At 52.5% G+C, this 25079-nt stretch overlaps 1 protein-coding gene across 3 annotated transcripts; it reads right to left on the minus strand.

Moving 5' to 3' along the window:
* Positions 1 to 68: 68 nt before the first annotated feature.
* Positions 69 to 25048, minus strand: Sirt2 (sirtuin 2). Of its 3 annotated transcripts, none has more exons than XM_006981971.4 (16): positions 24918 to 25048; positions 24106 to 24152; positions 19722 to 19770; positions 19387 to 19500; positions 14212 to 14253; positions 14006 to 14112; positions 13860 to 13916; positions 12179 to 12247; positions 6140 to 6269; positions 3386 to 3445; positions 3119 to 3174; positions 2937 to 3013; positions 2806 to 2857; positions 1040 to 1110; positions 856 to 922; positions 69 to 764 (listed from the first exon to the last, which is right to left on the minus strand). In XM_006981971.4, exons 1-16 carry the CDS (start codon positions 24931 to 24933, stop codon positions 609 to 611), a joined length of 1170 nt encoding a protein of 389 aa, XP_006982033.3. In that variant the 5' UTR covers positions 24934 to 25048; the 3' UTR covers positions 69 to 608. The 3 variants fall into 3 exon arrangements, with proteins under 3 accessions (XP_006982033.3, XP_042132151.1, XP_042132145.1); XM_042276217.2 differs by lacking the exon at positions 24918 to 25048 and adding an exon at positions 24250 to 24614; XM_042276211.2 differs by lacking the exon at positions 24106 to 24152 and having other exon boundaries at positions 24918 to 25047.
* Positions 25049 to 25079: the final 31 nt, after the last annotated feature.

Raw genomic sequence — 25079 nt, forward strand, 5'->3', positions numbered from 1 at the left:
TGGCCCCTTCCCCTCCCCCAGATGCCGCGGGTACCCACTAAAAGAAGCAGAGACCACACAGCTCATGGTTAGTTGCTTTGTTCTGGTTTTTAATTTGTTTCCAATAAGCAAGTCTCCTGCTCATCTCCCACTGGCTGGCAAGAGGGTCCCTAGGAAAGGGAGGCCAGCACCCACTTTGTCTGTTGGAGGCAGAGAACTGGGGGGCCTTCAGGCTTGGAGACCCCACAGACTCTAACCCCTGGGTGCAGTTCTACATCACCATAGAAGTCCAGCCCTTCTGTGGGGTAGGTTAATTTGATTTAGACATGGCCCCCTGAGAACAATGGAGAAATGCCTTGTTCTGGCAGTTAGCAGTTTGGGGGTAACCTGATCTCTGGGAGTTGTTAGAAGTTAGGGGAGGTCTCTTCTTGCCCTCGGTGGTTAGAGGCTGTGGGATGGGCTGTGCAGCCCTCAGCCCTCAGGGAGATTAGAATTTTCTGGGATTGAGTTGGGGACCCTGGTTTGAAGAAAGTGGTTAAGAGAATGAAGGATCCACCGAGCCCACAGCAGCTCGTGTTAGAGGGGCCAGTGCTGGCTGGGGCTCCTCTGTGCTGCTCGGGAGGCAGTGGTCAGGGGTGCTTCTCTTTCTCTTCGGTCCTGGCCGCCTCCTTGGCTGGAGGTGGGGACTTTCTAGGGGAGGTGCTAGTGCTGGGGTTCGGGGCCTGTGACCCTGACTGAGCATCTATGCTGGCATGCTCCCTCCGGACAAGGTCTTCCAGGTCCTTCTGCAGGGGGCAAAGTTCACAGAAGTCAGAGGTTACCAGAACATCCTATAGGGCTGGGCTCAGGGTGGGCTGAGGTGGCCTAGCTCCTCACCTTCCATCCGAGGAGGTCAGCGAGGGCCAGGCAGCCTTGGTCACAGTCACCTAGCCAGGCCACATCCCTGCAGTGTGAGCAGGAGTTAGAGAACAGGCTGAGGCCTGGCCAGGCTTCTGTCTTCTCTCCCTCCTCAGCTTGCTCTTCCCAAGCTCCTTCTGGCCCCCCAAGGCCCAGACCTCACCTGTAAGCTTTCTTGGAGTCAAAATCCATGCCGCCTCCCAAGCCCATCATCATGCCCAGGAAGGGATCTGTCTGTGGGGAGAGAATGGCTAAGAGCACAGCCCTGGAGCCACCAGACCTGGCTTGTATTTATTTTCCAGACAGGGTTTCTCTGTGTAGCCCTGGCTGTCCTGGAACTCACTTTGTAGCCCAGGCTGGCCTCGAATTGACAGAGATTTGCCTGCCTCTGCCTCCTGAGTGCTGGGATTAAAGGCCTGCGCCACCACCACCCGGCTTATTTTTATTTCTTAAGTGTATGTAGTAAGTATGTGCCTGTGTGTGTGTGTGTCTGTGGGGTGTGTGTGTGTGAGATCCCCAGGAGCTGGAGTTAGAGATAGTTGTGATATGGGTGCTGGGAGCTGCACTTGGGTTTCTGGAAGAACAGAAAGTGTTCTTAACCACTGAGCCATCTCTCCCGTCCAAAACCACTTTTTTTTCTGACAGTGCTGAGGCTTGAACCCAGGGCTCTGTGTAAGCCAGGCAAACACTCTGCCACCGAGCCATATCCCCAACCCAAACATATTCTTTTTGAGACAAGGTTTCTCAGTTGGCCTGGAACTGGAAATTGGTGAGACTGTCTGTCCAGTGAGTCCAGGTATCACCAATCATGGCCTCTCCAGCATGGGACTGCAAACGCATGCCACCATGCATTCCTGTGTCATGTCACGTGTCCTGTCCCCTGTGTTTCCTGTCAGCTGAGATTTGTCACAGACATGTAATCAGAGTCTGTTTGGGAGGGTGTTACCATTTTACCTGAGCTTTTTTCCAGAGCCTTCCATCCACAGACACCCCTCCCCCCTGCCTTTTAGTATTGTCAGCAGTGGCTGGTGAGAGGGACATGGTGACATTTAAACTTCTAAGCAGTTGCCAGGTGGTGGCACATGCCTTTAATCTCAGCACTCGGGAGGCAGAGGCAGGTGGATCTCTGAGTTCAAGGCCAGCCTGGTCTACAGAGTGAGATCCAGGATAGCCAAGGCTACACAGAGAAACCCTGTAGTGAAAAAAACAAACAAACAAACAAACCACAAACAACAACAACAAAAAGCTCTTCCAAACAAATAACACAGCCAGGTGTGGTGGCACAGGCCTGTAACCCCAGAATTTGAAAGGCAGAGGCAAGAAGATTAGGGGTTCAAGGCCATCTGTAATTACACAGTTCGAGAGGACAGGCCACACGAGAACCTGTCTCACTGTTTCAAGAACTATCTCCAGAGTTCACACTGTGTCGCACCACATGTCAAGTAGACACACAGCGTCTCCAGGAGGATGTGTGTGCTCCATGCAATCTGCCACTTCATATGAGGGACCGGAGCATCTCCAGGAGGATATCCACGAGGATGTGTGTGCTCCATGCAAACTATCTGCCACTTCCTATGAGGGACTGGAGAGTACCCAGATTTTGATATGTGAGAAGGTACTAGAATGGTAATGGCTGGAGCCCTGTGGCACAGTCAGCCGTACACTGGTCTCCTGGGTGCCCAGGAAGCACTCAGGTTTCAGCAGGTTCAAGGTGTGGTTCTGTCATTTGCTCAGAGGAATCCAGAGTGACACAGAGGCCTGCACTGTCAGGTTGGCCCAGCCCCTGACGCCCCTATTCTCCAGCCTGAACTGGCAAGTCTAAAGCACGATGCTCTCTAGGTGGGACACACTGAGACCTGTCTCACCCTCCTGCGGGAGGGGTGAACCCCCCCAGTGAGCAGAGAGTGAGGGAAGTTGAGACAGACTCACCTGGCCCGTCTTCTCCTTGTTGATGAGCAGGCGTGGGGTAGACAGTGGTGCCCTGGGAATGGGGAGCTGGATTCAGGATCTGCCCTTGTTCCCTGTCCCCAGCCGACCCCCAGTCCTACCCCTCAACCTACTTGCTGATGAGGGAGGCGAAGGGCTGCACCTGCAGGGAGGTGCCCATGATGATGAGGAGGTCCACCTTCGAGAAGTCCTGCGGGGAGTAGCCACAGGGACTTGGACCCCACTGCTCTGCCTTTGTGCCCCACCTCCCTCCAGCTCGCAGCCCACGTGGGCCAAGCCCAGGGTGGACACTTACTGACTGCATGCAGGAGAAGAAGCGTGGCGGAAGATTCTCACCGAAGAACACGATATCTGAGGTAGAATCAGGGACAGGAGAGAGGACAGAGGAGACAGAGCTAGAACAGGCAGGAATCAACTGAGGCCTGAGGGGGCAGACGAATACCCACCCTCTGTAGGACAGCAGGGGTGGGCCACGCAGCAGAGGTGGCCAGAGGTGGGGTGAGGAGGACAGTGGGGGAGAGGGCCCAGCTCCAGTCCCCCTGCCCCAGGCCCTGAGGCTCACCAGGTTTCACCACACTCTGACATTTCTCGCACTTGGGGGTTGCTTCTGAGAAGATCTTCTCTGGGTGGGAAGAGGGAGGGAGGGAGAGGCGTGAGGCCTCCCAAGGCTGGAGCAGCCATCTTTCTTCTGTCCCTCCCTACTGTCAACATAAATGCACCCCAGGCAGGTGGCAGAGGTGCACGCCACTAAACCTGCTTTTGGGAGAATTCAGGAGGAGGACTGTGAGTTCATGGCCAGCCTTGGCTACACAGCAAGACCATGTCTCAAAACCAAGAGCTGGGGCAAGGAAGCAACTCAGTGTGTAAACGCACATGCTGCTGCCAAGCCTGATGACCTGAGTTCGAGCCCCGGAACCCACACGCTAAAAGGAGAGGAACAAGTCCTGCAGACTGTCCTCTGACATCCACAGGCATGCTGTGGTGTATATATATACCCACACACATACACATGCAAACACACAAATCTGACTGGGGGCGTGGCTCAGTGGTAGAGCCCCTGCCTAGAGTCCCCCAGTGAGGGGCTGGGGTGTGATTCAGTGGTAGAGTACCTGCCTAGAATCCCCCAGTGAGGGGCTGGGGGCGTGGTTTAGTCGTAGAGCCCCTGCCTAGAATCCCCCAGTGAGGGGCTGGGGTGTGGCTCAGTGGTAGAGCCCCTGCCTAGAATCCCCAAGTGAGGGGCTGGGGTGTGGCTCAGTGGTAGAGCCCCTGCCTAGAATCCCCCAGTGAGGGGCTGGGGGTGTGGCTCAGTGGTAGAGCCCCTGCCTAGAATCCCCCAGTGAGGGGCTGGGATGTGGCTCAGTGGTAGAGCACTTGACTTTGCATGTCCAAGTCCCATCACCACAAAACAAACAGCACACCTCACCACTAAGGAATCTCCTGGGGGTCCTTCCGGCTTATCAGAGAAGAGCTCCCTTCTTAGAGAGCTGCCCCTTCATCTCCAGGCTTCCAGGGGGTGGCTCCAGCACCACTGCCTACAGCTAGTGAAGGAGAGGGTAAACACAGGAGCAAATCCACCTACCCCTGGACTCCACCAGACCACATCTGTGGAATGGGGGTCAAGCCCTTCCACTGGGTCTTGAGGACAGTCCTATTTGCCCTGGGTCAGGAGAGGACATACAGATAATGGTGGGATGGAGCCAACCTCAAGCTCCCCCGCTCTGTGACAGACTCCTCTAATACTACCCTTAGGGCAGTCACACTCCTTATTGTTCATGGAGCAGGGGCTGGAAAGCGCGCCTGTCACTTGCAGCCTGCAGAACTGGAACTCAGCTGTCAGCCGCTCATCTAGTCGCACACAGAGTGCGGCTTTAACCACCACCATGCAGGGTACTTCTGCACAAACACCACGCTGTTCTGCGGGGTCGATGCAGCGCCACAGAGACATAAGGACGGGGTGATGTCCATTGTCCGGAACCCCCAGCTGTGCACACTCGGGCTGCTCGGCACCCTCAGCCCGGGGGCAGCTGGCTGGCATTCTGTCAGAAAGGCCACCTTCCATGGTCCTGCCACAAAGGCCACAGCTGTCCTGATCTCAGGGGACACGAGGGGCTTTGTGAAGTCAGCATAAAGAATATAGCTTCCCGGCACAGCCACACGGCAGCCCCAGACTCGGCACAATGGCTGCCAGAAGCAGGCTGGGGCTGGCACTGAGGGCGGGGGACCGGCCGTGTCCCTGTCCTTCCATGGACGGGGACAGCGGCAGTGGCGAGCCCGCCGTGAATGCTTCCACACCCATCTCTGACCGGCACTGCACCCGGCTGCTCTCTACACATTCCTCTCGCACTGTCTACTATGGGAGTCCGGGCTACATGGAACTTAGAAAATTTATTGTTTTTTCTAATTTTTATTTTTTCTCATGTAGCCCAGGCTGCGCTGGAACTTGCTATGTAGCCAAGGCTAGCCCTGAACTCCTGATCCTCCTGCCTCTATCTCCCAAACAATAGATAATAGGCATATACCATGGCGCCTGGTATAGCACCTACAATTTAAATCAACAAAAATTTAATAAAATTAGAGACCCTGTCTTTAAAAAAAAAGAAAGAAAGAAAGAAAAGAAAAAGAAAAATTAAAATGTCCTGGGTCAGCAAGGTGGTTCAGAAGGTAAGGTGCCATCTTCAAGCCTGGCAGCTTGAGTTCGATTCCCGGAACCCACATGGTAGCAGAGAACTGATTCTTTGGTTCACTAGGCTCGTTTCTAGTGCTCAGTGGACAGCTGGAGCATTGGCACCACACTGGACGCAGACAGCCCCCTCGCTCCATGCTGACCTCAGAACACAGCTGTGTTTGCCTTCACGGAAAGACTCTTGTGTAAAATGGTGAAGCACCTCAGAGGCCACAGAGCCGGTGCTCATGACTTCAGTGGCTCTGTGGCCACTGTGAGTGAGTCTACGTGTGGCTGGCCTTGCTCCGCAGTTCGTGTGTATGACAGCCTGGCAGAGAGGTGGTGACGGAGCCATGACTTGTCACCACCTTGACTCCTTGGGGCTTCTACAGCTGCTGTAAAGAGCAAGAGAGCTGAGTGTGGTGGTGCATGCCTGCAATCTCAGCACTAGGGAAACTGAGGCAGAAGTGCAAGTTCAAGGCTAGCCTGGGCTACACAGGGAAACCTAGTCTCAGAGGAAACCAACCAACTCACCGACTAACCAGCAAGAGTGAAAAAGTGAACCGGACCACACTGGTGCCAAAGCACGTGGAGACCTGGCTATGGCACGGGCAAGGAGTGGGAGGCTTGGCCTCATCGTGATCCCAGCCTCACCTTTCATCCAGCTCAGCGTGTATTCTTGGCGGCAGCTGGAGCTGACGCAGTGGGAGGTGTAGAAGGTGCCATGGGCCTCCACCAGGTCCTCGGGCTCCAGCCCGGCCACTCGCTCCAGAGTGTCTATGTTCTGGAGCGGGAGACAGAGGGAGGGCAGGACAGTCAGCCCTGTGGGCTCCGAGGAGTGGGACTGCAGGGGACAGGGGCGCCTGGGTGGATGTGTGTGCCAAGTGCCCACTCTTCTGGGGGCCACCGAAGGGTTAACAGCCAGGACTACAGGGCTGCCTAGGCTCAAAGGTCTATGCAGCCAGGTCCATGCCATCATCAGCCCCACGGGACATCATTCTGTAACCTGGGTCATTGTTTCTATTTTTCAGAGACAAAATAACTGTTCCTGGGGGGGGGGGCACCTGCACAGCTTGTGCCCAGCAGCTCTGGACAGGCATTAATATAATAAAATGAATCAAGCCACGAGTGAAGGTGGCTGCTTGATCCCTGACTTGGAGACTGAGGCAGGAGGACTGCGGTGAGTTTAAAGCCAGCCAGGGCTACCCAGCTATTGTCGGGCCAGACAGGGCTACATGGGAAGACCCTGCCTCAAAAACTGAAATAAGGCCGGGCATAGTAGCACACACCTTTAATCCCAGCACTCAGGAGGCAGAGGCAGGCGGATCTCTGAGTTCGAGGCCAGCCTGGTCTACAGAGTGAGTTTCAGGACAGCCAGGGCTGCACAGAGAAACCCTGTCTTGAAAAACAAAACAACAACAACAAAACTGAAATAAACAATAAATAAAGCCAGGCATGGTGGATCATGCCAATAATCCCAGATTGCTACAAGCTTGAGGCTAGCCTACACTACACAGTGAGTCCCAGCCTGGGTGACAAGAGTGAGCCGCTTGAAAAACCCCAGTAAAGGGCTGACAAGATGCCTCAGCAGGTGATGGCACCCGCCACCAACCTGCCAACCTGATTCTGACCCCTGGAAACCACATGGTAGAAAGAAATACCTCCCCACGTTGTCCTCTGAACTCTACACACACACTCAATAAATGTAATAATTTTTTAAATTAATAAATAAAAGAATGTCTTATTTATTTCTTTGGGAGGAGTTATGTTTTTTGAGATCCTTCCTCTAGAGTGCTGGGATTACAGGGATTCACCACCACACCCGGCCTCACGTCACAGACCCCGCCTCAGAGCTGTAAATGACTCAGTCTAGAGAGTCATTACACATATGCAAAGTCTAGAGTCATTACACATATGCAGAGGGCTAAACAAGGGTCTAGGGAACTACCACATCCTGTATCTGCGGGAAACACCACAGCCTGGATCCGCGGGAGACACGGTTCAGGATCATAGGAGATGCCTGAAACCTCAGCCTGGGTTGGCTCCTATCCACACAGATGTGCCTATGTCCTGATGAACCCGTTGTGAGTTGAAGTTGCCTCAGATACATCTACCCTATTGCACATCACAGCTAAGTGACCCAGGACCTGCCTGGGTAAGTCTGCACGGTTTCCCCTCATGATGACGTGGCAGGACGGCTGCCTCTACCCAATGCCAACAGAGTAAAGCTGGGCTGGCGCAAGTCTGTAACCTCAGCTACAGGCGGAGGTGAGACGGAAGGATGGCAAGGTCAAGGCCTGCCTGGGCTCATGGCTCAGCAGTAAAACATTTGCCTAGAATCCCCCAGTGAGGGCTGGGGTGTGGCTCAGTGGTAGAGCCTCTGCCTAGAATCCCCCAGTGAGGGCTGGGGCGTGGCTCAGTGGTGGAGCCCCTGCCTAGAATCCCCCAGTGAGGGGCTGGGGTGTGGCTCAGTGGTAGAGCCCCTGCCTAGAATCCCCCAGTGAGGGGCTGGGGGTGTGGCTCAGTGGTAGAGCCCCTGCCTAGAATCCCCCAGTGAGGGGCTGGGGTGTGGCTCAGGGGTAGAGCCCCTGCATAGAATCCCCCAGTGAGGGGCTGGGGTGTGGCTCAGTGGTAGAGCCCCTGCCTAGAATCCCCCAGTGAGGGGCTGGGGTGTGACTCAGTGGTAGAGCCCCTGCCTAGAATCCCCCAGTGAGGGGCTGGGGCGTGGTTCAGTGGCAGAGCAATCCCTGCCCTCCCCCGCCCCCCCCCCCGTGCCCCCTTTCCCCATGCACACATCACCCCCACCCCAGGCCCATGGGGGAAAAAAAGGAAAAAAGATTAATCTTCAGCTTGTAAAAAGCATGGGGCTGCTGTGTAGTGTGCGCAGAAGGGGCCCAGACAAGGGGCTGAGTGGGAAAAGGAGCTTGAAGAGAACCTCTGTATTGTGAATTTCAACATTCAATTTGAAAGATCTGCAGCCGTCACTCTGTGGGGACCACAGTGGCTTGAGTGATCACGACAACTGTCTGAATGTGTGAATGGGTTCCTGTGTCCTGAGCTGAAAATAGCAGCACACAGCTTCAGAGATGCTGCGTTGGCACAACGCAGAAGCAAAGCTGCTGTGCTTGAGAAGGCGGGTCAGTGACTCAAACAGTGACTGAGGAGGAGGAGGAAGAGGAGGAGGAGGAGGAGGGCCGAGTGCCCAAGAGAAAAGACCGCAGAGTGGGCAGGTGAACATTCTTTTCCACCGCTAGATGTTTTACATAAGTCACTCAAAAATCCCTGTGTGGGGGCTGGAGGGATGGCTCAGCAGTTGAGAGTGCTGCTTCTCTCACGGAAGACCCAGGCTGGGTTCCCAGCACCTGCACAGCAGCTCACACCACCTGTTAACGCCTTCTCCTGGCCACTGTGGGCACTGCATGCACATGATACACAGACACACATAAAATAAAAATAAACCCTCTTAAAAGTGTATGTGTGGCCGGGCGTTGGTGGCGCATGCCTTTAATCCCAGCACTCGGGAGGCAGAGCCAGGCGGATCTCTGGGAGTTCGAGGCCAGCCTGGGCTACCAAGTGAGCTCCAGGAAAGGCACAAAGCTACACAGAGAAACCCTGTCTCGAAAAAACAAAAAACAAAAACAAACAAACAAACAAAAAATGTGTATGTGTGGTGGCCTGGGCAGGTGTCTCCACGATGGGTAAGGTGACCTGCTGACGTCCCACGCAACCCAAGTCAGAAGCTCATTTTTTAATAAAAGGGGGACCTGCAGGGCCCTGGCCCCCGTTTTGGGTAACTGTTGCCTTGCTTGTGGACTTTGACCTTGATATCCCCCCTATGCTAATTCCCTGTCAGGTTCCACCCTCCTGAATGCTTAAGGGAAGTTCCTTGTCTGTGTATCCTGAATAATGGGCATTAACAGCTTAGATGCAAGATTGTAAAACATCAGTAGCGAACTTCTGCCCTCTGGGGTCCTCCCATTGTGCTGTAAGCCTGTATGTAAGACCTCCTCCCTCCTTTAATAAATGGCATTCGGCATGTAAAATTAAAAAATATATATATAATTGAATGAATACTGCAAATGTAATCTATGAATACCACAAATGCGATTAATATCATGAGTGTAAGTAATGAATATCATGAATGTAATTTAAAAAATTTAAAAAAAAGTTTATGTGTGGGGTCAGTGAGATGGGTCAGCAGATAAAGGTGCTTGCCACCAAACCTGATGATCTGAGTTCCACCCCTGGAACCCATGTGACAGAAGGAGAGAGTTGACTGCAAGTTGTCCTGGGGCCTCCAAACTTTTTATGTGGCCTGCCTGCACATGTGTGTGCATACTTGGAAACACACACACACATACACACACACACACACACACACACACCAACTAAATTAAAGCTTAAAAAAATACTGCAGGTAGTGGGGTGGTGGTGGCGCACGCCTTTAATCCCAGCACTTGGGAGGCAGAGCCAGGCGGATCTCTGAGTTCGAGGCCAGCCTGGGCTACAGAGAGAGTTCCAGGAAAGGCGCAAAGCTACACAGAGAAACCCTGTCTCAAAAAAACAAAACAAAACAAAATATATACAAATAAAATAAAAACTGCAGGTAGTTGTCAGATACCTGCACATTTCACACTGAGCACGCCTGTGCTGGCCTTCTGGTGAAATCTGAACATGCCAGCACTCAGGGCACTTGGCAGCTGTCACTCCCAGCTGGCTTTGTCGGAGGCCTCAGTTTTTCACTCCGTCTGCTGAGTCAATGCCCATCTGCTGCTTCTCCAGCTATTGCCTCTCTGCTCAGCCCAGGTCCATGTCCAACCGCCCCCCACCCTCTACGTAGCTCTCTCCCAGGGTCTCAAGGCAGAATGCCATCTCCCAGACACCTCCCTTCCAACAGTCTCAGGAAAGCACAGGAGGTACTCAGACGAGGAACACCCCAGCATCCAGGCTTCATCTTCTAACGAGATGCCTAGTCTTCCTGCTGTTCTTCCTCAATGGCCCTCACCAAAGGTCCGTCTCCCATCCACTTTGGCTGGACAAACATGGCAGCTTCTTGTCTGCTCTCTGCGGCTCCCTGTCCCTGTCCCCACACACACCCATAGTGAGCTCTGCCTGAAGATTCCTTCTCTCCCAGTTCTCAGGGCTTTGCTTCAATGCCACCCTCTGGGTGAGGCTTCCATGCCTACCCTGTGCACACCAGCATCCGCTCACACAGACTTGACTGGCCTCCTGTGTGACTCAGAGGACTGGTTCCATCTGACACACGAGGTCTGTGACTCGCCCCTCCTTCATGTGTCACACACATGAGAGTGTGACAGGGGCAGTGCTCAGCACCGGGTGGACGTCTGCTGTCACCGAAGCTGGCAAACAACCGCATGCAGGGAGTGTGGGGCTTTAAGGAGGCTGTCAGCATCAGGCCTGGGCCCTGTTCTGTGTCAGCATCAGGCCTGGGCCCTGTTCTGTGTCAGCATCAGGCCTGGGCCCTGTTCTGTGAATGGGGCTGAGTCGGGAGTGTCCTGGGCTTGGGCAGCACCTGAGGGCTGAGCTGTCCCTTCCCCAACTAGGGCCTCCAGCCATCTGGCCCCAAAAGAATTCATCCTCCCCCTGGTGGCCATTTCTGACTTTGCAGGTACCTCATCGGGTTGCCTGAAGAAAACAATACCTCTTTGTATTCAAGCATTAACTCTTCTGTAAGTTTTGGAGTTCTGTTTTTCCTTTTTAATTTTTTTGGCGGGGGCAGGGGTAAAGTTTGGCTCTGGAACAAATCTGACCTTGAATTCACTATGTAGCCTAGGCTGGCCTTGAACTCATGATGTTGGGCTTGAACTCAGCATGCCAAGTGCTGGAATTACAGGTGTGTGCTACCATGCTCAGCCAGCTTGTGTTCTGAGGCGTAATTTATAGCACACATGTAGACTGCCGCAGAGCAGTCTGAACGTCAATACATGGATGAGACAGGTAGAGGCACACACTTTTTCTTCCTTCTGACTACCAGCAGCTTGAGCACCCTTCCGAATACTCCAGTGTGGCCACAGCGTCCTATTAGCCACTGTGTTCAAGGCCAGGCTCGGAACTATGCAAGTCATAAAAAGCACACCTTTTTTTTTTGCACCAGTTAGAAAACTGTCCCAGTTTGCAGACTTGGCATGGCTGGCTGTGGGATGGATGGTGTCCCCTCAGACTTTTGCAGGTGTCCTTTTGCAGTACGCATGGGGTGACCTGATGGGACTGTACTGTCACCTCACAATAAACCTCAGAGGGCCTGAAGCTGTTTTGGCTTTTTTTGTTATTGAAAAATTCTTTTAAAAAGTTCTTTTATGTATTAGTTTATATTTTAATGAATTAATTGACTGATCAATTAATTTAGAGACGAGGCCTCACATCCCGAAGGCTGGCCTCAAACTCACTTTGTAGCCAAGGATGACCTTGAATTTCCACTCCTTCTGTCTCCACTTCCCTAAGTACCAACTTGCCCAGTTTCTGACCCATTTTTATAAAGGGGAAACTGAGGCTAAAAGGAGTGGCTCACTGAAGATCACTCACTACAGTTAGCTAAACCCTGGTCGCTGGCCCTGTGCCTGCCTGTGTCACCCCGGCTCTGACTGAGGGCTCCAAGACCCACCCAACCGACGCACCAGCCCCGGCCCTGCCCCCCGCCCCGCCCCGCGCCCCCCCCCCCCCCCGCCCACCCACCTGCGTGTAGCAGCGCAGCAGCAGCCCTTTCTCCTTCAGCAGGCGGATGAAGTAGTGGCAGATGGTCGGCTGGAAGAGAGTAACAATGCTGATGGCCATGTCCACGGCCGTCCCATGGCCGTCCCAGGGACGAAGCCAATCACACGCCCATTCTACCCCAGGGCCACCCTTGCCCAGTGAGGATGAGCACAGCACTCTCCCTGTCACCGACGACGAGGAGACCATCCGGGGCATGGTGGTGGCTTGCTGGCATCGCCAATCGGCGAACTGCACAGTTAGGGTCATAGCCAGGCTCCGGCCTCAGCCCTTTCGGAGACTCTCAGCAGCTTTGTCTCACAGGTGGGGAAACTGAGGCTCAGAGCCACAAAGTAAAGAGGTGAGGGCCAGAAGGGAGGCCAGGCCGGGCAGGCAGCAATCCATTCCTCCTCCTCTCCTTGAATTTCTTAAAATTGTTTAGTATTTATTCAGTTTGTTTTTCTTTTTTCTTTTTATTTTTTTTTGGGGTTTTTTTTTTTTTGAGACAGGGTTTCTCTGTGTAGCTTTGCGCCTTTCCTGGGACTCACTTGGTAGCCCAGGCTGGCCTCGAACTTACAGAGATCCTCCTGCCTCTGCCTCCCGAGTGCTGGGATTAAAGGCATGCAACACCACCAGCTGGCCCAGGGATTTAAAAAATCAATTTCTTTCTTTTATGTGCATTGACTGCTGTTTTGCCTGCATGTGTTGGCAGGAAGGTGTTGGACTTTCTGGAACTGGAGTTCCAGACAGCTGTAACTTGCCATGTGGGTGCTCCAGGCCACCAAGCGCTTGGACTAAGAGTGTGCACCACCACACCAGGCCTTCCTCTCTCTTATCAAATATTTTATCATTTTTAGTTACTGTGGGGGGGTCTGCGTGGGTATGTGCACGTGAGTCCCAGTGCCCACTGAGGGTGCCGGACTCCCTGGAGCTGGAGTCCCAGCCTCCTCACATGGGTGCTGGTTCTCTACAAGCGCACCACATGCTCTTAAACACATCTCTCCATCTCTCCCACCTTTTTAGTTTTTTAATCTTTTTTTTTTCTTTTACTTTTGAGACAAGGTCTATGTAGTCTAGGCTGACCTTGCATTTGAAAGTTTCCCATCTCTGCCTCCCAAATGCTACAGTTACGGGCATGCACTACCACATCTGGCCAGAATTTATGCCCCTCCCCCTAAATAGTATTTATTTATTTCCATATTTATATGGGAGGGGTGCACTTGCAACAGTGCATATGTGGAAGTCAGAGAATAACATGTGGGAGTCAGTTCTCTCCTCAGTCATGTCGGTTCTGGGGATTGAACTCAGGTCGTCAGGGTTGGTGGCAAGCACCTTTACCCACTGAGCCACCTTGCCGGTTCCAGAGCCTGGATTCTTTTTTTTTTTTTAAAGATTTATTTATTTATTATGTATACATTGTTCTGTCTATACATATCCCCACAGGCCAGAAGAGGGCACCAGATCTCATTACAGATGGTTGTGAGCCACCATGTGGTTGCTGGGAATTGAACTCAGGACCTTTGGAAGAGCAAGCAGTGCTCTTAACCTCTGAGCCATCTCGCCAGCCCCAGAGCCTGGATTCTTAATAGTCATACAATGCTGGTCTATAAGGATCCTCCTTCCCACATCTGCTTGTCCCAATCTCCCCTGCAGAAAAAGACCTCACCTTGAACTGCCCGGGGTAGAGCTCCTTGGCAAGGGCAAAGAAGGGTTCTGGATGTTTCTGTAGGAGAGAAGCAGAGGGCCACACGCCAGGTAAGGTAGGGCCTGGAGGTAGGAACTCCCCCCCCCCCCCCCATCTCAGCTGCGTACCTTGAAGTAACTGATCTCAAAGATGGCTTCCGGGTAAGGAAGGCGGTACTTCTCCAGGTTCGCATAGAGGCCGGTGGATGGGGAGCGGAAGTCAGGGATACCCGCAGCTAGGGAGGAGCACTCAGTTAGAGGTTCTAGCCCCATATATGCGCAAACCCTCCCAGGGCTCCCACACCCCGGGAGTGGCTGGAAGGAGGGGCACTTACATGTGGAGATTCCAGCTCCCACCAAACAGATGACCCTGCGACCTGCAAGAGAGAGTTTCTATCGTGTGACAGGGTTTCTCCTCCCACTCGTATTGCAGGTGGGGAGGACAGCGTTGGCAGCCCCACATTACGGGGAGCACAGCCAACCAGAAGGGACAGCAGAGGAGTGGAGGCCAGTAGGTGAAGTCTGGGGAGAATGCTGCAGCCCGCTCAGCACTACAGAGCTGGCCAGTCTTCTGAGAACTGAAAACCAACCCAAACCAAACCCTGGTGACAGCTTACCTTCAGGACACAATAGTGTATGACTTAAAAATTACTTTTAAATAATTTTCTTTTTTTGAGACAAAGTCTCAATGTGTAGCCCTGACTGGCTTAGCACTGGCTATGTAGACCAGGGTGGCCCTGAACTTACAGAGATTTGCCTGCCTCTGCCTCCCAAACGCTGTGATTAAAACTGTGTGCCATCATAGCTGGCTTTAAATCTCTCTCTCTTTAAAATCTGAGCTAAGGAGTCGGCATGTTGGTGCACTCTGCAGTCCCAGAACAGGGGAGGCAGAGGCAGGCAGCTCTCTGTGAGACCCTGGTTTACACAGTGAGTTCCAGCCATCCAGGGCCAGGAAGGGAGACCCTGTCTCCAGTACAAGACGAACAGAAAGGGGAGGGCTGCACAGAAGGCTGAGGTTGGGAGCACCTGCTGCTTTCCCAGGGGACCCGAGTGCAGTGCCCCGCACCCAGGCCAGGCAGTGCCCCGCACCCGATAACTCCAGCTCCATGGCAGCCAGCGCCTCTGGCCCTTGAGGGCACCGTACACACACCCCTCGGGTGGTGGGGCTATGGTGTGTGCCAGCATGCCTGCTGTTATTTTCTTTGGTTTTGAGACAGTGTCTCCCTATCTAGGCAGGTAGTCTGGAATCCTGAGCCTCCTGCTTCAGCCTCCCAGGCACTGGGATGATAGGCTTCACCTTCAGATGACCCATTTCCAGCATGTTCTACTCTTTCCTTCACACTGCTGTGCTCACACAGAAGCCACCAGAGAGTCTGCCCCTTGGAGTCAGCTGCACTAAATAACCTCTTTTTTGTTTGTTTGCTTTTGGTTTTTGGACAGGATCTCATGTATTTCAGACAAGCTTTAAATTCACTGCGCAGCCAAGGATGACCTTGAACTTCTGATTCCCCTGCTTCCATCTCCAAGTGCTGGGATTACAGGCATGCACCACCATGCCCAGATTTTTCTTTTCTCTCTCAGAGACAGGGTCTCACTATGAGCCTGGCTGTCTTTGAACACAGTGACCTACCTGCCTCTGCCTCCTGAGTATTAGGATGAAAGATGCATGACACCATGTCTGGCCATGCCCTGTTTCTGTATGTGGTGTAGGGGATCGAACCCAGGGCTCTGTGCATGCTAAACAAGCACTCTACCAACTCAGCCACGTCTCTAGCCCCTCAACTGGATTAAACTTCCTCAGACCCATGGTTTGTATTCTTTTTTTGTTTTGGTTTTCAAGTGAGATTTTCACTGTGTAGCCCTGACTGTCCTGGAACTCACTCTGTAGACCAGGCTGGCCTCGAACTCACAGAGATCCGCCTGCCTCTACCTCTCAAGTGCTGGGATTAAAGGGGTGTGCTACCACCACCCGGCTGGTTTGTATTCTTATGAGGGTTTTGCTCCCAGTTTTTAATAGTTCTTAGAAAAGAAGATGGCAATGGTTGTGTACGCCTTTAACCCCAGCACTCGGGAGGCAGAGCCAGGAGGATCTCTGTGAGTTCAAGGGCAGCCTGGTCTACAGAGCAAGTTCCAGGACAGCCAGGGCTACACAGAGAAATCCTGACTGGAAAAACAAAGAAAAAGAAAGGAAGATGGGCCTGATACGGTCGAATCCATTCACAAGCACACGGCTGGCCGGAAATAGCCCTGTCGCTGCCTCAGCTGCTGGCTGGCAGGGAGCCCAGCGACACAGAGCCCTGGCATCTGTCTGTCAGCTGATGGACAGACACAAGTGTGCTGTCCCAAGAATTGGCCCCCCCTGGGGTGTTCTGTTTAAGGGACAACAAGTGTGAACAAAGGTCAAAGCCTGCCACAGGGGCCGGTGGGATGGCTCAAAGGGTAGAGGCACTTGCCTGCTGCAGGCCTGAGTTTGATTCTGAGAAACGTCATGGTAGAACGAGAACTCCTGAACACGGTCCTCTGCCAAGCACACACATGCACCTACACTAATACACACACCACACACACACATACACATACACTTACAATGTTTAAACTGGGCGTGGTGGCACATGCCTTTAATCCGAGCACTTGGGAGGCAGAGGCAGGTGGAACTCTGTGAGTTCAAGGCCAGCCTGGTCTACAGAGTGAGATCCAGGACAGCCAGGGCTACACAGAGAAACCCTGTCTCTAAAAACAAAGAAACAAAACAAAAAATATTTACTCAAAAAAAAAAAAAAAAAAAAAAAAAAAAGCCACAGCCTAGGCCTAGCCACAGCTTTTTTAGGACGTCACTGGCCCTGGTCTGGTTGGAGGTCATGGGCACTGAGACTGGGGACGCACACATTCTAGATTCAAGGGGCCTGATACTCCTGTGTGTGGTAATACATGTCTGTAATACCTGGGAGACTGAGATAGCCCCGTGTCAAAGCTAGCCACAGCTTAGAGCAAACCCTTGCTTCAAGGGCCTTGGTATCGAGTCCTGACTGTGACACTCACCAGATGTCACACCAAGTCACAACCTTTCTGTGCCTCAGTTTCCTCTTCAGTTCAGCTCACTTCTAGAAGGACCTCCTGGCTCTTCTGAGATAATCAGTACAAGGATGCTTGAGAAGTCCTCAGGCCAGAGCCTGGCACACAGCCAAGGCCTGGTTAATCACTATTTATCCTAAGTCCCTCTCCCTACAGGCCAGTGACGCTGAGACCTGAGTGGAAGAAGACGGAAGGACAAACGGCCCCATCCACTGCTGGGGTTCTCTCTGCAGGCGGCTGCCCAGCCTGTGGCAAGAGAGGGAGGCGCAGCCGCCAAGCCTGGCTGCCAAGGAGGGAGATGAGCAGCTGGTCCAAGGGGAAACCGGAGAAGGTGGCCTCAACAAAGGGCTGTTCAGGACCCTCAAAGCGCCATTGTTCCCACTGAGGACCGAGAGGGCCTGGTTTCCCAGACTTCGGTGACTCTCCCTCAACAAGAAATACAAATTTCACAGTGACCCAGCTAGGTGGCCTCTAAACAGCACATCTGAGACAGGCTTCCTGTAATAATATCATAGCAAGCACATCCACAGCTCTCGAGGGATAGGGTCCTGTTCTAATCATTTACCTCTTTTGAGAGAGAGAGAGAGAGAGAGAGAGAGAGAGAGAGAGAGAGAGAGAGAGAGAGAGGTGTATAGTATTTCTCAGGAGCCATTCACTTGGTTTTTTTGTCTGTCTGTCTGTTTGGTTTTTCACACATTTATTTGTGTGTGTGTGCCCCAGCAAATGTGTGGAAATCAGAGCACATCCTCTGAGAGTCATTTCTCTTCTACCATGTGGGTCCCAGGGACCAGCTGAGGTTGTCAGCTTTGGTGGTAAGCGCCTTTCCTTGCAAAGCCATCTTGCAGATCCGATTATGCTTTTTAAGGCAAGGTCTCTCCCTGGACCTGGGCTTGGCTTGGCTCCTCTTGCTTCTGTCTCCCCAGCCCTGGGCTTACAAGCACTGAGCTCCTATGTGGGTGCTGGGGATTACACCCAGGTCCTCATGCTGGTGTGGCTGCACTCTGTGGACTGAGGTATCTCTCTCCTAACTCTCTGCTTCTCTCTTTTTTTACGAAGCCCAGGCTAACTTTGGATTCAGACCCTCCTGCCCCAGCTTCCTGAGTAGCTGGACTGCAGGTGTGCCAGCCCGTTGGGCATCACCCTGGGTCACCCCAGAGGGATCATCACTTCTAGTCTCGGGCCTGGTGGTGCTGGTCTACATTCGCAGCTAATCCGGGAGGCTGAGAGGGGAGGATCAACCTTCAGGGACTGTAGAGTGAATTCATACCCATTCAAACTTCAACGGCAAAAAGAGGCCTGGGCTGCAGCTCAGCGGCAGAGCTTGCCTGGCATGTGGGAGCCCTGGGCTCCATCCTCAGGACCTACTTGTTCCACCCCTCAAAAAATAAGCAATGACTCAGGCCGCCAATCAGACAGGGAACTCAGAGGAGGCGGAGTTCAGGGCAGTCATTTGACTCAGCCTGGGCCAGTGTGGCCTGGTTCTTTGTGAAAAAGTGCCCTCTGGAGTAGCTCTGGTCTCCTGTGCGCGCGCGCGCACACACACACACACACACAGGCACAGACAAACTTGTCAGACTTGTGGGGCTTGAGAACAACGTCCAAGCACCTCACTCCATCACATTTAATGCTTAGAGTCTGCGTGCTCCTTTTTGGGCTAGGCTCTTGTCTGTCTGTCTTTCCTTCCTTCCTTTTCTTCCTTCCTTCCTTCCTTCCTTCCTTCCTTCCTTCCTTCCTTCCTTCCTTCCTTCCTTCCTTCCTTTCTTTTTCTTTCTTTCTTTCTTTCTTTCTTTCTTTCTTTCTTTCTTTCTTTCTTTCTTTCTTTCTTTCTTTCTTTCTTTCTTTCTTTCTTTCTTTCTCTCTCTCTCTCTCTCTCTCTCTCTCTCTCTCTCTCTCTCTCTCTCTCTCTCTTTCTTTCTTTCAGTCAACACTCTTATTATGTAGCTCAGGCTGCCCTCAAATCCATGATCCTCTTGCCTAAATTTCCTGAAGAGCTGAGTTTCTTTTTAAGTGTACGAGTGTTTGGCCTGCGTGAGTGTTTGTGTACCAGGTACATAATCGACACCATGGTGGCTATAAGCAAATCCCCCGGAACTGGAGTTACAGATGGGTGGGAGCCACCAGGTGGGGCCTGAGAATCCACCCAGGTCTTTTGGGAAAGCAGCCAGTGCTCTTAACTAGTAAGCCATCTCTACATGTCAAGAGTTGGGCGTCCTCCAATTTTTTATTTTAGAAAAGCTGTCATGTAGCTCAGGTTAGCCTCAAATGCACAATATAGCCGAAGCTAACCTTGAAAAGCTGATCCTTTTATACCTGCTCAGAGTTGAGACCACAGGTGTGTATCTCCATACTCGGCAGTTTTTCTTGCTTCCCACACCTGACAAATCTGCAGTCCCTGTGGGTCAGGGGTGGGAGAAGTGGCCAGGCAGTGGGGGACTCACAGCGCTCGCTCTGCATGTAGCGGGTCACTCCTTCGAGGCTCAGCTCGTCCAGCAGACGCTCCTTCTGGGAGCCCAGGCCCAGGGTCTGGGAGAATAAGTTCCGCAGGAAGTCCACTGACCAACAACAAGAGAGACAGTGCCAGAGTGACAGGGCCCCAGGCCTTGCCCAACCATGTAATCTACAATCCTCCCCCCAGCAAAGTCCCAGTGTCCCCCACAACCAGCAGCCTCCAGTACCAAGCCCATTATTACATGCTTTAGGTATCACTCCTATTAGCTACCCTCCAGTCCCAGACCCAGATCACCTCCCCGCCCTCCTCCAGGAAGGCACTTACTCTCTGCCGCTCCGCCAGAAGCGCCTCCCTCAGTGTCCGAGTCTGAATCCTGGAAGGGGCAGGTGGGGTGGCCAAGCCCAAGAAGTGGGGTTAGGGAGGAAGGGAGGGGAAGGGATGGGGTGCCACCTGGTTCAAAGAGGTCGGGCTCTGACTGGGAGGTGGCCCGAAGAGTAGAGGGCCAGCAGAGGGCTCTAGGAGAGGTTGCCTATAGGGAGGGGACCTAGGTCTCCTCATGTGACTGACTTCCTAGGCCTTATCTTTTTTTGAAATGGGATCTCTCTAGCTGGCCTAGAACTGGCTATGTAGACCATGCTGACCCAGAACTCCCAGAGATCCACCTGCCTCTGCCTCTTTCTGCATTAAAGGCATGTGCCACCATACCTAGCTTGCTTTCTGAAACAGGGTTTTATGTAGCCCAGGCTGGCCTCAAAGTTGCCATGAAGTCCACAGACCTTGAACTTCTGATCCTTTTGTCTCCACCTCCCCAATCCTGGGATTACAGGTGTCATGTTGGAGCTCATGTCCGACATTCTAACTAGCCTGACAAGACACTAGGGGCCAAAGCCAAGGCTTCCTGAACACTAGGCAGCCACCACCGCCGGGGCTAGACCTCGAGCGCGTGGGCCTCAACTTGTACATGCAGCTCAGAGTTTGCTGTGAGGCTGAGCGTGAGTCCCTCGGCATCTCGGCTGCTCCTCTCCACTTCCCTGGGCCGCTGCCACAGCTATGCTTCAGCCTAGGCGCCGGTGCTTCTCTGTCCCCAGATGTGAGCCTCTCAAGGGGACCCCACTTTGCTCCAACCATGTTCCAGAGTGGCTTTAGCATCTCCTGTGTGAGCCTCTCAAGGGGACCCCACTTCGCTCCAACCATGTTCCAGAGTGGCCTTAGCATCTCCGGGAGCCAGCTCCTGCTCCCAGTCCCCACGCCAAGTGGCCTCACTGTCCCTTAGTTGACTTCCCTACCGATGCGGTCCCTTCCCTGCCCTTATGCCAATTTCGTGTTCCCACTCAGCCTTCCGATCTCCCTCCACTGACCCCCTCGCCCCACCCCAGAGCTCTACCTAGTTCAGCCTGTTCTCTCTCCTGGGGTCCTGCTCTGGCTTCCCTGACTCAGTTTCCATCTCTGATCCTCCTATTCCCCATGGTAGCCTATTTAGGGCCGTCCACCCCTCTTTTCTTTAAAGCCCCCTGAATCACAAACATCTACCGTGTGCCATAATATCAGCCAAACCAAGGGTAGGGACTTTATCTACGATCACCACTTAATGCCCAGCCTAGGTAACAGGACTTCTAGAACCTTCTGCCACTAAATACATGCAGCCTGGGTGCTAGGCCCGGGTCTGACCTACTCAATCAACTAACCGCTCAAAAGCCCTCAGGCCACCCCTTCCCTATTCTGCTCCCAAACCTCCTTTCCAAATTAGTTTTTTTTTTTTTTTGGTTTTTCGAGACAGGGTTTCTCTGTGTAGCTTTGCGCCTTTCCTGGAGCTCACTTGGTAGCCCAGACTGGCCTCGAACTCACAGAGATCCGCCTGGCTCTGCCTCCCGAGTGCTGGGATTAAAGGCGTGCGCCACCGACGCCCGGCTCCAAATTAGTTTTTAAAAAGATTCTTTCGTTGTTACTGCTGTTTTGAGACAGGGTCCTACTAGCCCAGGTTGGCTCCAATCTGTTATGTATCTGAGAGTGACCCGAACTCCTGGCCCACCTACTTTTTTTATTTCTTAGGTGCTGGAATTATAGGGATGTATCACCACTATGCCCGATTCTAAAATGATTCTTTCCTGATGTTTTAAAATTACACAAGCTGGCTGGGCAGTGGTGGTACACACCTTTAATCCCAGCACTCGGGAGGCAGAGGCAGGCGGATCTCTGTGAGTTCGAGGCCAGTCTGGGCTATAGAGTGAGTTCCAGGAAAGGCGCAAAGCTACACAGAGAAACCCTGTCTCAAAAAAAAAAAATTACACAAGCTGGCAAGAGGGTCACCAGGGAAAGGTACTTGCCACTAAGCCTGACAATCTGAGTTTGATTCCAGGTCCCACATGGTGGAAGGAGAGGACAAATGCCCTCAGATTACCACACATCACTGTGGCATGTGCATCCTACCCACAAAACAAACAAACAAATAAGCAAAGTTTAAAAATTAAAAAAGAGATTATACAAGCTTTTTTTTTTTTTTTTGACACAGGTCTTACTTTCTCACCCAAGCTGGCTTCCAACTCATAATCCTGCATTTTCAGCCTCCTGAGACTTCGCATAATGAACAAATGCCAAGCAACATCAAATAATGATTAAATAGAAATAACTCCAGCTGTATGTGCTGCATGAGTTTTTACTCATTGATGTTACAGAAACGGGTCATGTCAGAGCACAGTACTAAACATTGTTTCATAGACCCACCTTATTCTTTTTTTTAGATTTAATTCTGTGTAGATGTGCATGTTTGTGCATGTGTGTGCAAGTGCTCATTGAGTCAGATCCCCTGGAACTGGAGTTGGAGTCACTTGTGAGTTGCCTGATGTGGGTTCTTGGAATGGAACTCAGGTCCTCTGGAACAGCGGTATACATTCTTAGCCACCGGGCCATCTTTCCAGCCCCCACCTCATTCTTTATTGTGGCTCCATAGTAACACATTGTATGATGAACCATAGTTCATTGACTCCCTCTCCTCATGGCCACTGGGGCTATTTCTAGTGTTGCTCTGTCTGGATAAGGCTGCAATTGACACCCCCACATCATCTTTGCCACTGAGAACCCCTTCGGACTGAAACCTTTGGTCTGGCATTAAGTCTTATTTTGGAAGCCAGACAAGAAAGATACTAGAGACCCACAGCAGGGTTGGCACAGCTCTGCTGGGCATTTATGGGTGTACTGTTGACTACAGCTTCTGTACCTGTCTCCCTTTGAAGAGTGATCTCATATCGATGGGCATGCTGGCATTCAGTGGTGGTAGGCACTGTCTAGTACAATGGTTCTCAACCTATGGGTCATGATCCTTCAGGGTTTGAACAACCCTTCCACAGGGGTCGGATATCAGATATGCTGCATATCAGATATTTACATTACAATTCATAACAGTAGCAAAATGACAGATATAAAGTAGCAACGAAAATAATTTTATAGTTGGGGGTCACCACAGCATGAGAGACTGTATTAAAGAGTCGCAGCATTAGGAAGGCTGAGAACATGAGGACAACCCGGCCTCTGGAGGTTCTAGAGGCATTGGCAGGGTCTTCAAACATCTTTCAGATGTTCATCTACCTCCCCACTGGACTCACAGCATCTTTCCCTACAGGTTCCAAGCCCTTCCCTGTCCCTCTACCCAAGGGACACTGCATCAAGTTCCTCATCTGTAAAGTGTCCATGAAGGGCCTGACGCTCACTCACCAGGACGCTGGAGAGAGTAAATGGGGTCGTGCACACCAGAGTACATCAATACACACAAAGTACATCAATAAAGGACTACCCCAGCAACCATTACTGAAAACGTTTACTCCTCCTCCTCCTCCTCCTTGCCCTTCAGGTCTTCACACTCTGCATGAAACACCATATCTGGTCTTATTTAAGAAAAGTCGAGCCGGGCGGTGGTGGCGCACGCCTTTAATCCCAGCACTCGGGAGGCAGAGCCAGGCGGATCTCTGTGAGTTCGAGGCCAGCCTGGGCTACCAAGTGAGCTCCAGGAAAGGCGCAAAGCTACGCAGAGAAACCCTGTCTCGAAAAACCAAAAAAAAAAAAAAAAAAAAAAAGTCGAAATCACTTCACTTATGACACTGTGACTATATCTTGGTCTTGTTCCTAGATCCACTTGTGAGTTCCTCCAAGGAAAAGTTTGGCTAGAACCTTCTATAATCTTCTCTTCCCACAAAGTTTTCTGTGCACTCCTGGAGTGCCTCCCCTAGACAGAGCCTCACTACATGGCCCAGCTGCCTGTCATTCTCCATCTTCCTACCCCAGCCTCTCGGGCGCTGGGATTACAGAAGTATGACATCACACCCAGCTTCTGTGCTCCTTTTAAAATCAACCCTATAAGGTCATGTCCCCCACCCCATGAGACCTGTGAGTTTGAGGATCAAACTGGAAAGCTGTCCCATTCAGGCCCAGCACAAATGAGGTTCAGAAGGGATTGAGGACGGGGGTGGGTGACAGTCAGCAAAGAGGACAACATGGAAGGACCACCAACCGGTGGTTGAGGCTGTTCCTTCTTCCTTGACAGTCCTCAGAAGCCACCATTCCCCAGGAGGCTGTACTAATCCCCACACGGGGTTAGGGATCAGGACCACAAGCCAAGGGCCCTCGGGTAAAAGTCTCCCCTTGCCACCTCCCCCAGCGTGGAATGTGGACCAAGTCCATCTCTCTCCTCCCTCCACCCTTTCTTTCCCCATCTCACCTGAGCCTCCTGCACCTTCCCTGCCTGGGTCTCCAGAGGGTCAGAGGCTGGGGAGGAGGGGGAGCAGACGTGGTTACAGTGGGGGGAATAGTTAAGGGGATGAAGGGTTCACAGTGGTGGAGGGCAACAAGAGGACCCACCAACCTAATCATCCTGGAGTCAGGGATGGTAGTAAAACTGTCAGAGATGAGGAAAGGCATAGTTCAGAGTGGAAGGCTGTGTGAGGTGGAAAGGCCGAGGAGGGGAACGTTTAGGAGGAGAAAGCAGGCGAAACAGGACTGACTGACGGAAGACTTCAGAATTAGGCAGGACATGGTAGCGTGTGTGCCAGCGGGGAGCATGAGGGAGGGCGAAGTTTTTCAGGGGATACGAGTAGGGATACTTCTGCTGAGAGTTGAGTATGGGAGAGGAGATGCAGTGAGGTGGGAGGTTTAGGAGAGGCGCAGGAACCGAAGGAATGAGATAGAAAGGGGCAGGAGGGGTCCCCGAACATCCCATAGTTGCCCCTAACACCAGACAACCTTAGCAACCAGGATCGTGGCAACTTTGGTCCTTAGCAACGAGGGTCCTCAGCAACCAAAGTGCGAGAAACGCGATCATTAAGAACTTGGCAAACGGACCCTTAAAATCTCACAGCCCAGAAACCCACCAACCCAGCAATATCGACCACTTAGCAATGGCCCTCCAAATCCCACTCCCTTCACGCAGCCCCTTTCTCCCACCCCACCGAACCTGCCCTCGGGCCCCGGGGCCTGCAGCCCAAAGCCAGGCCCCGGCGCGGCCCGACCCTCCCATCTGGGCCCCCGACTCACGGTCCGGCTCGGCCATGGGAGCGGGGTGGGGGCCCTCGGAGCTGTCACCGACTGCTCTGTCCCGTGACGGCACCGGAAACAAGAGGGGACCGAGAAAGGATAGAGAACTACAATTCCCAGCAGCCAACGCAGTCCCGCAACCGCTTTCGTACAATACACCTC

Source organism: Peromyscus maniculatus, chromosome 1, assembly GCF_049852395.1.
Source record: "Peromyscus maniculatus bairdii isolate BWxNUB_F1_BW_parent chromosome 1, HU_Pman_BW_mat_3.1, whole genome shotgun sequence".
Lineage (NCBI taxonomy): Eukaryota > Metazoa > Chordata > Mammalia > Rodentia > Cricetidae > Peromyscus > Peromyscus maniculatus.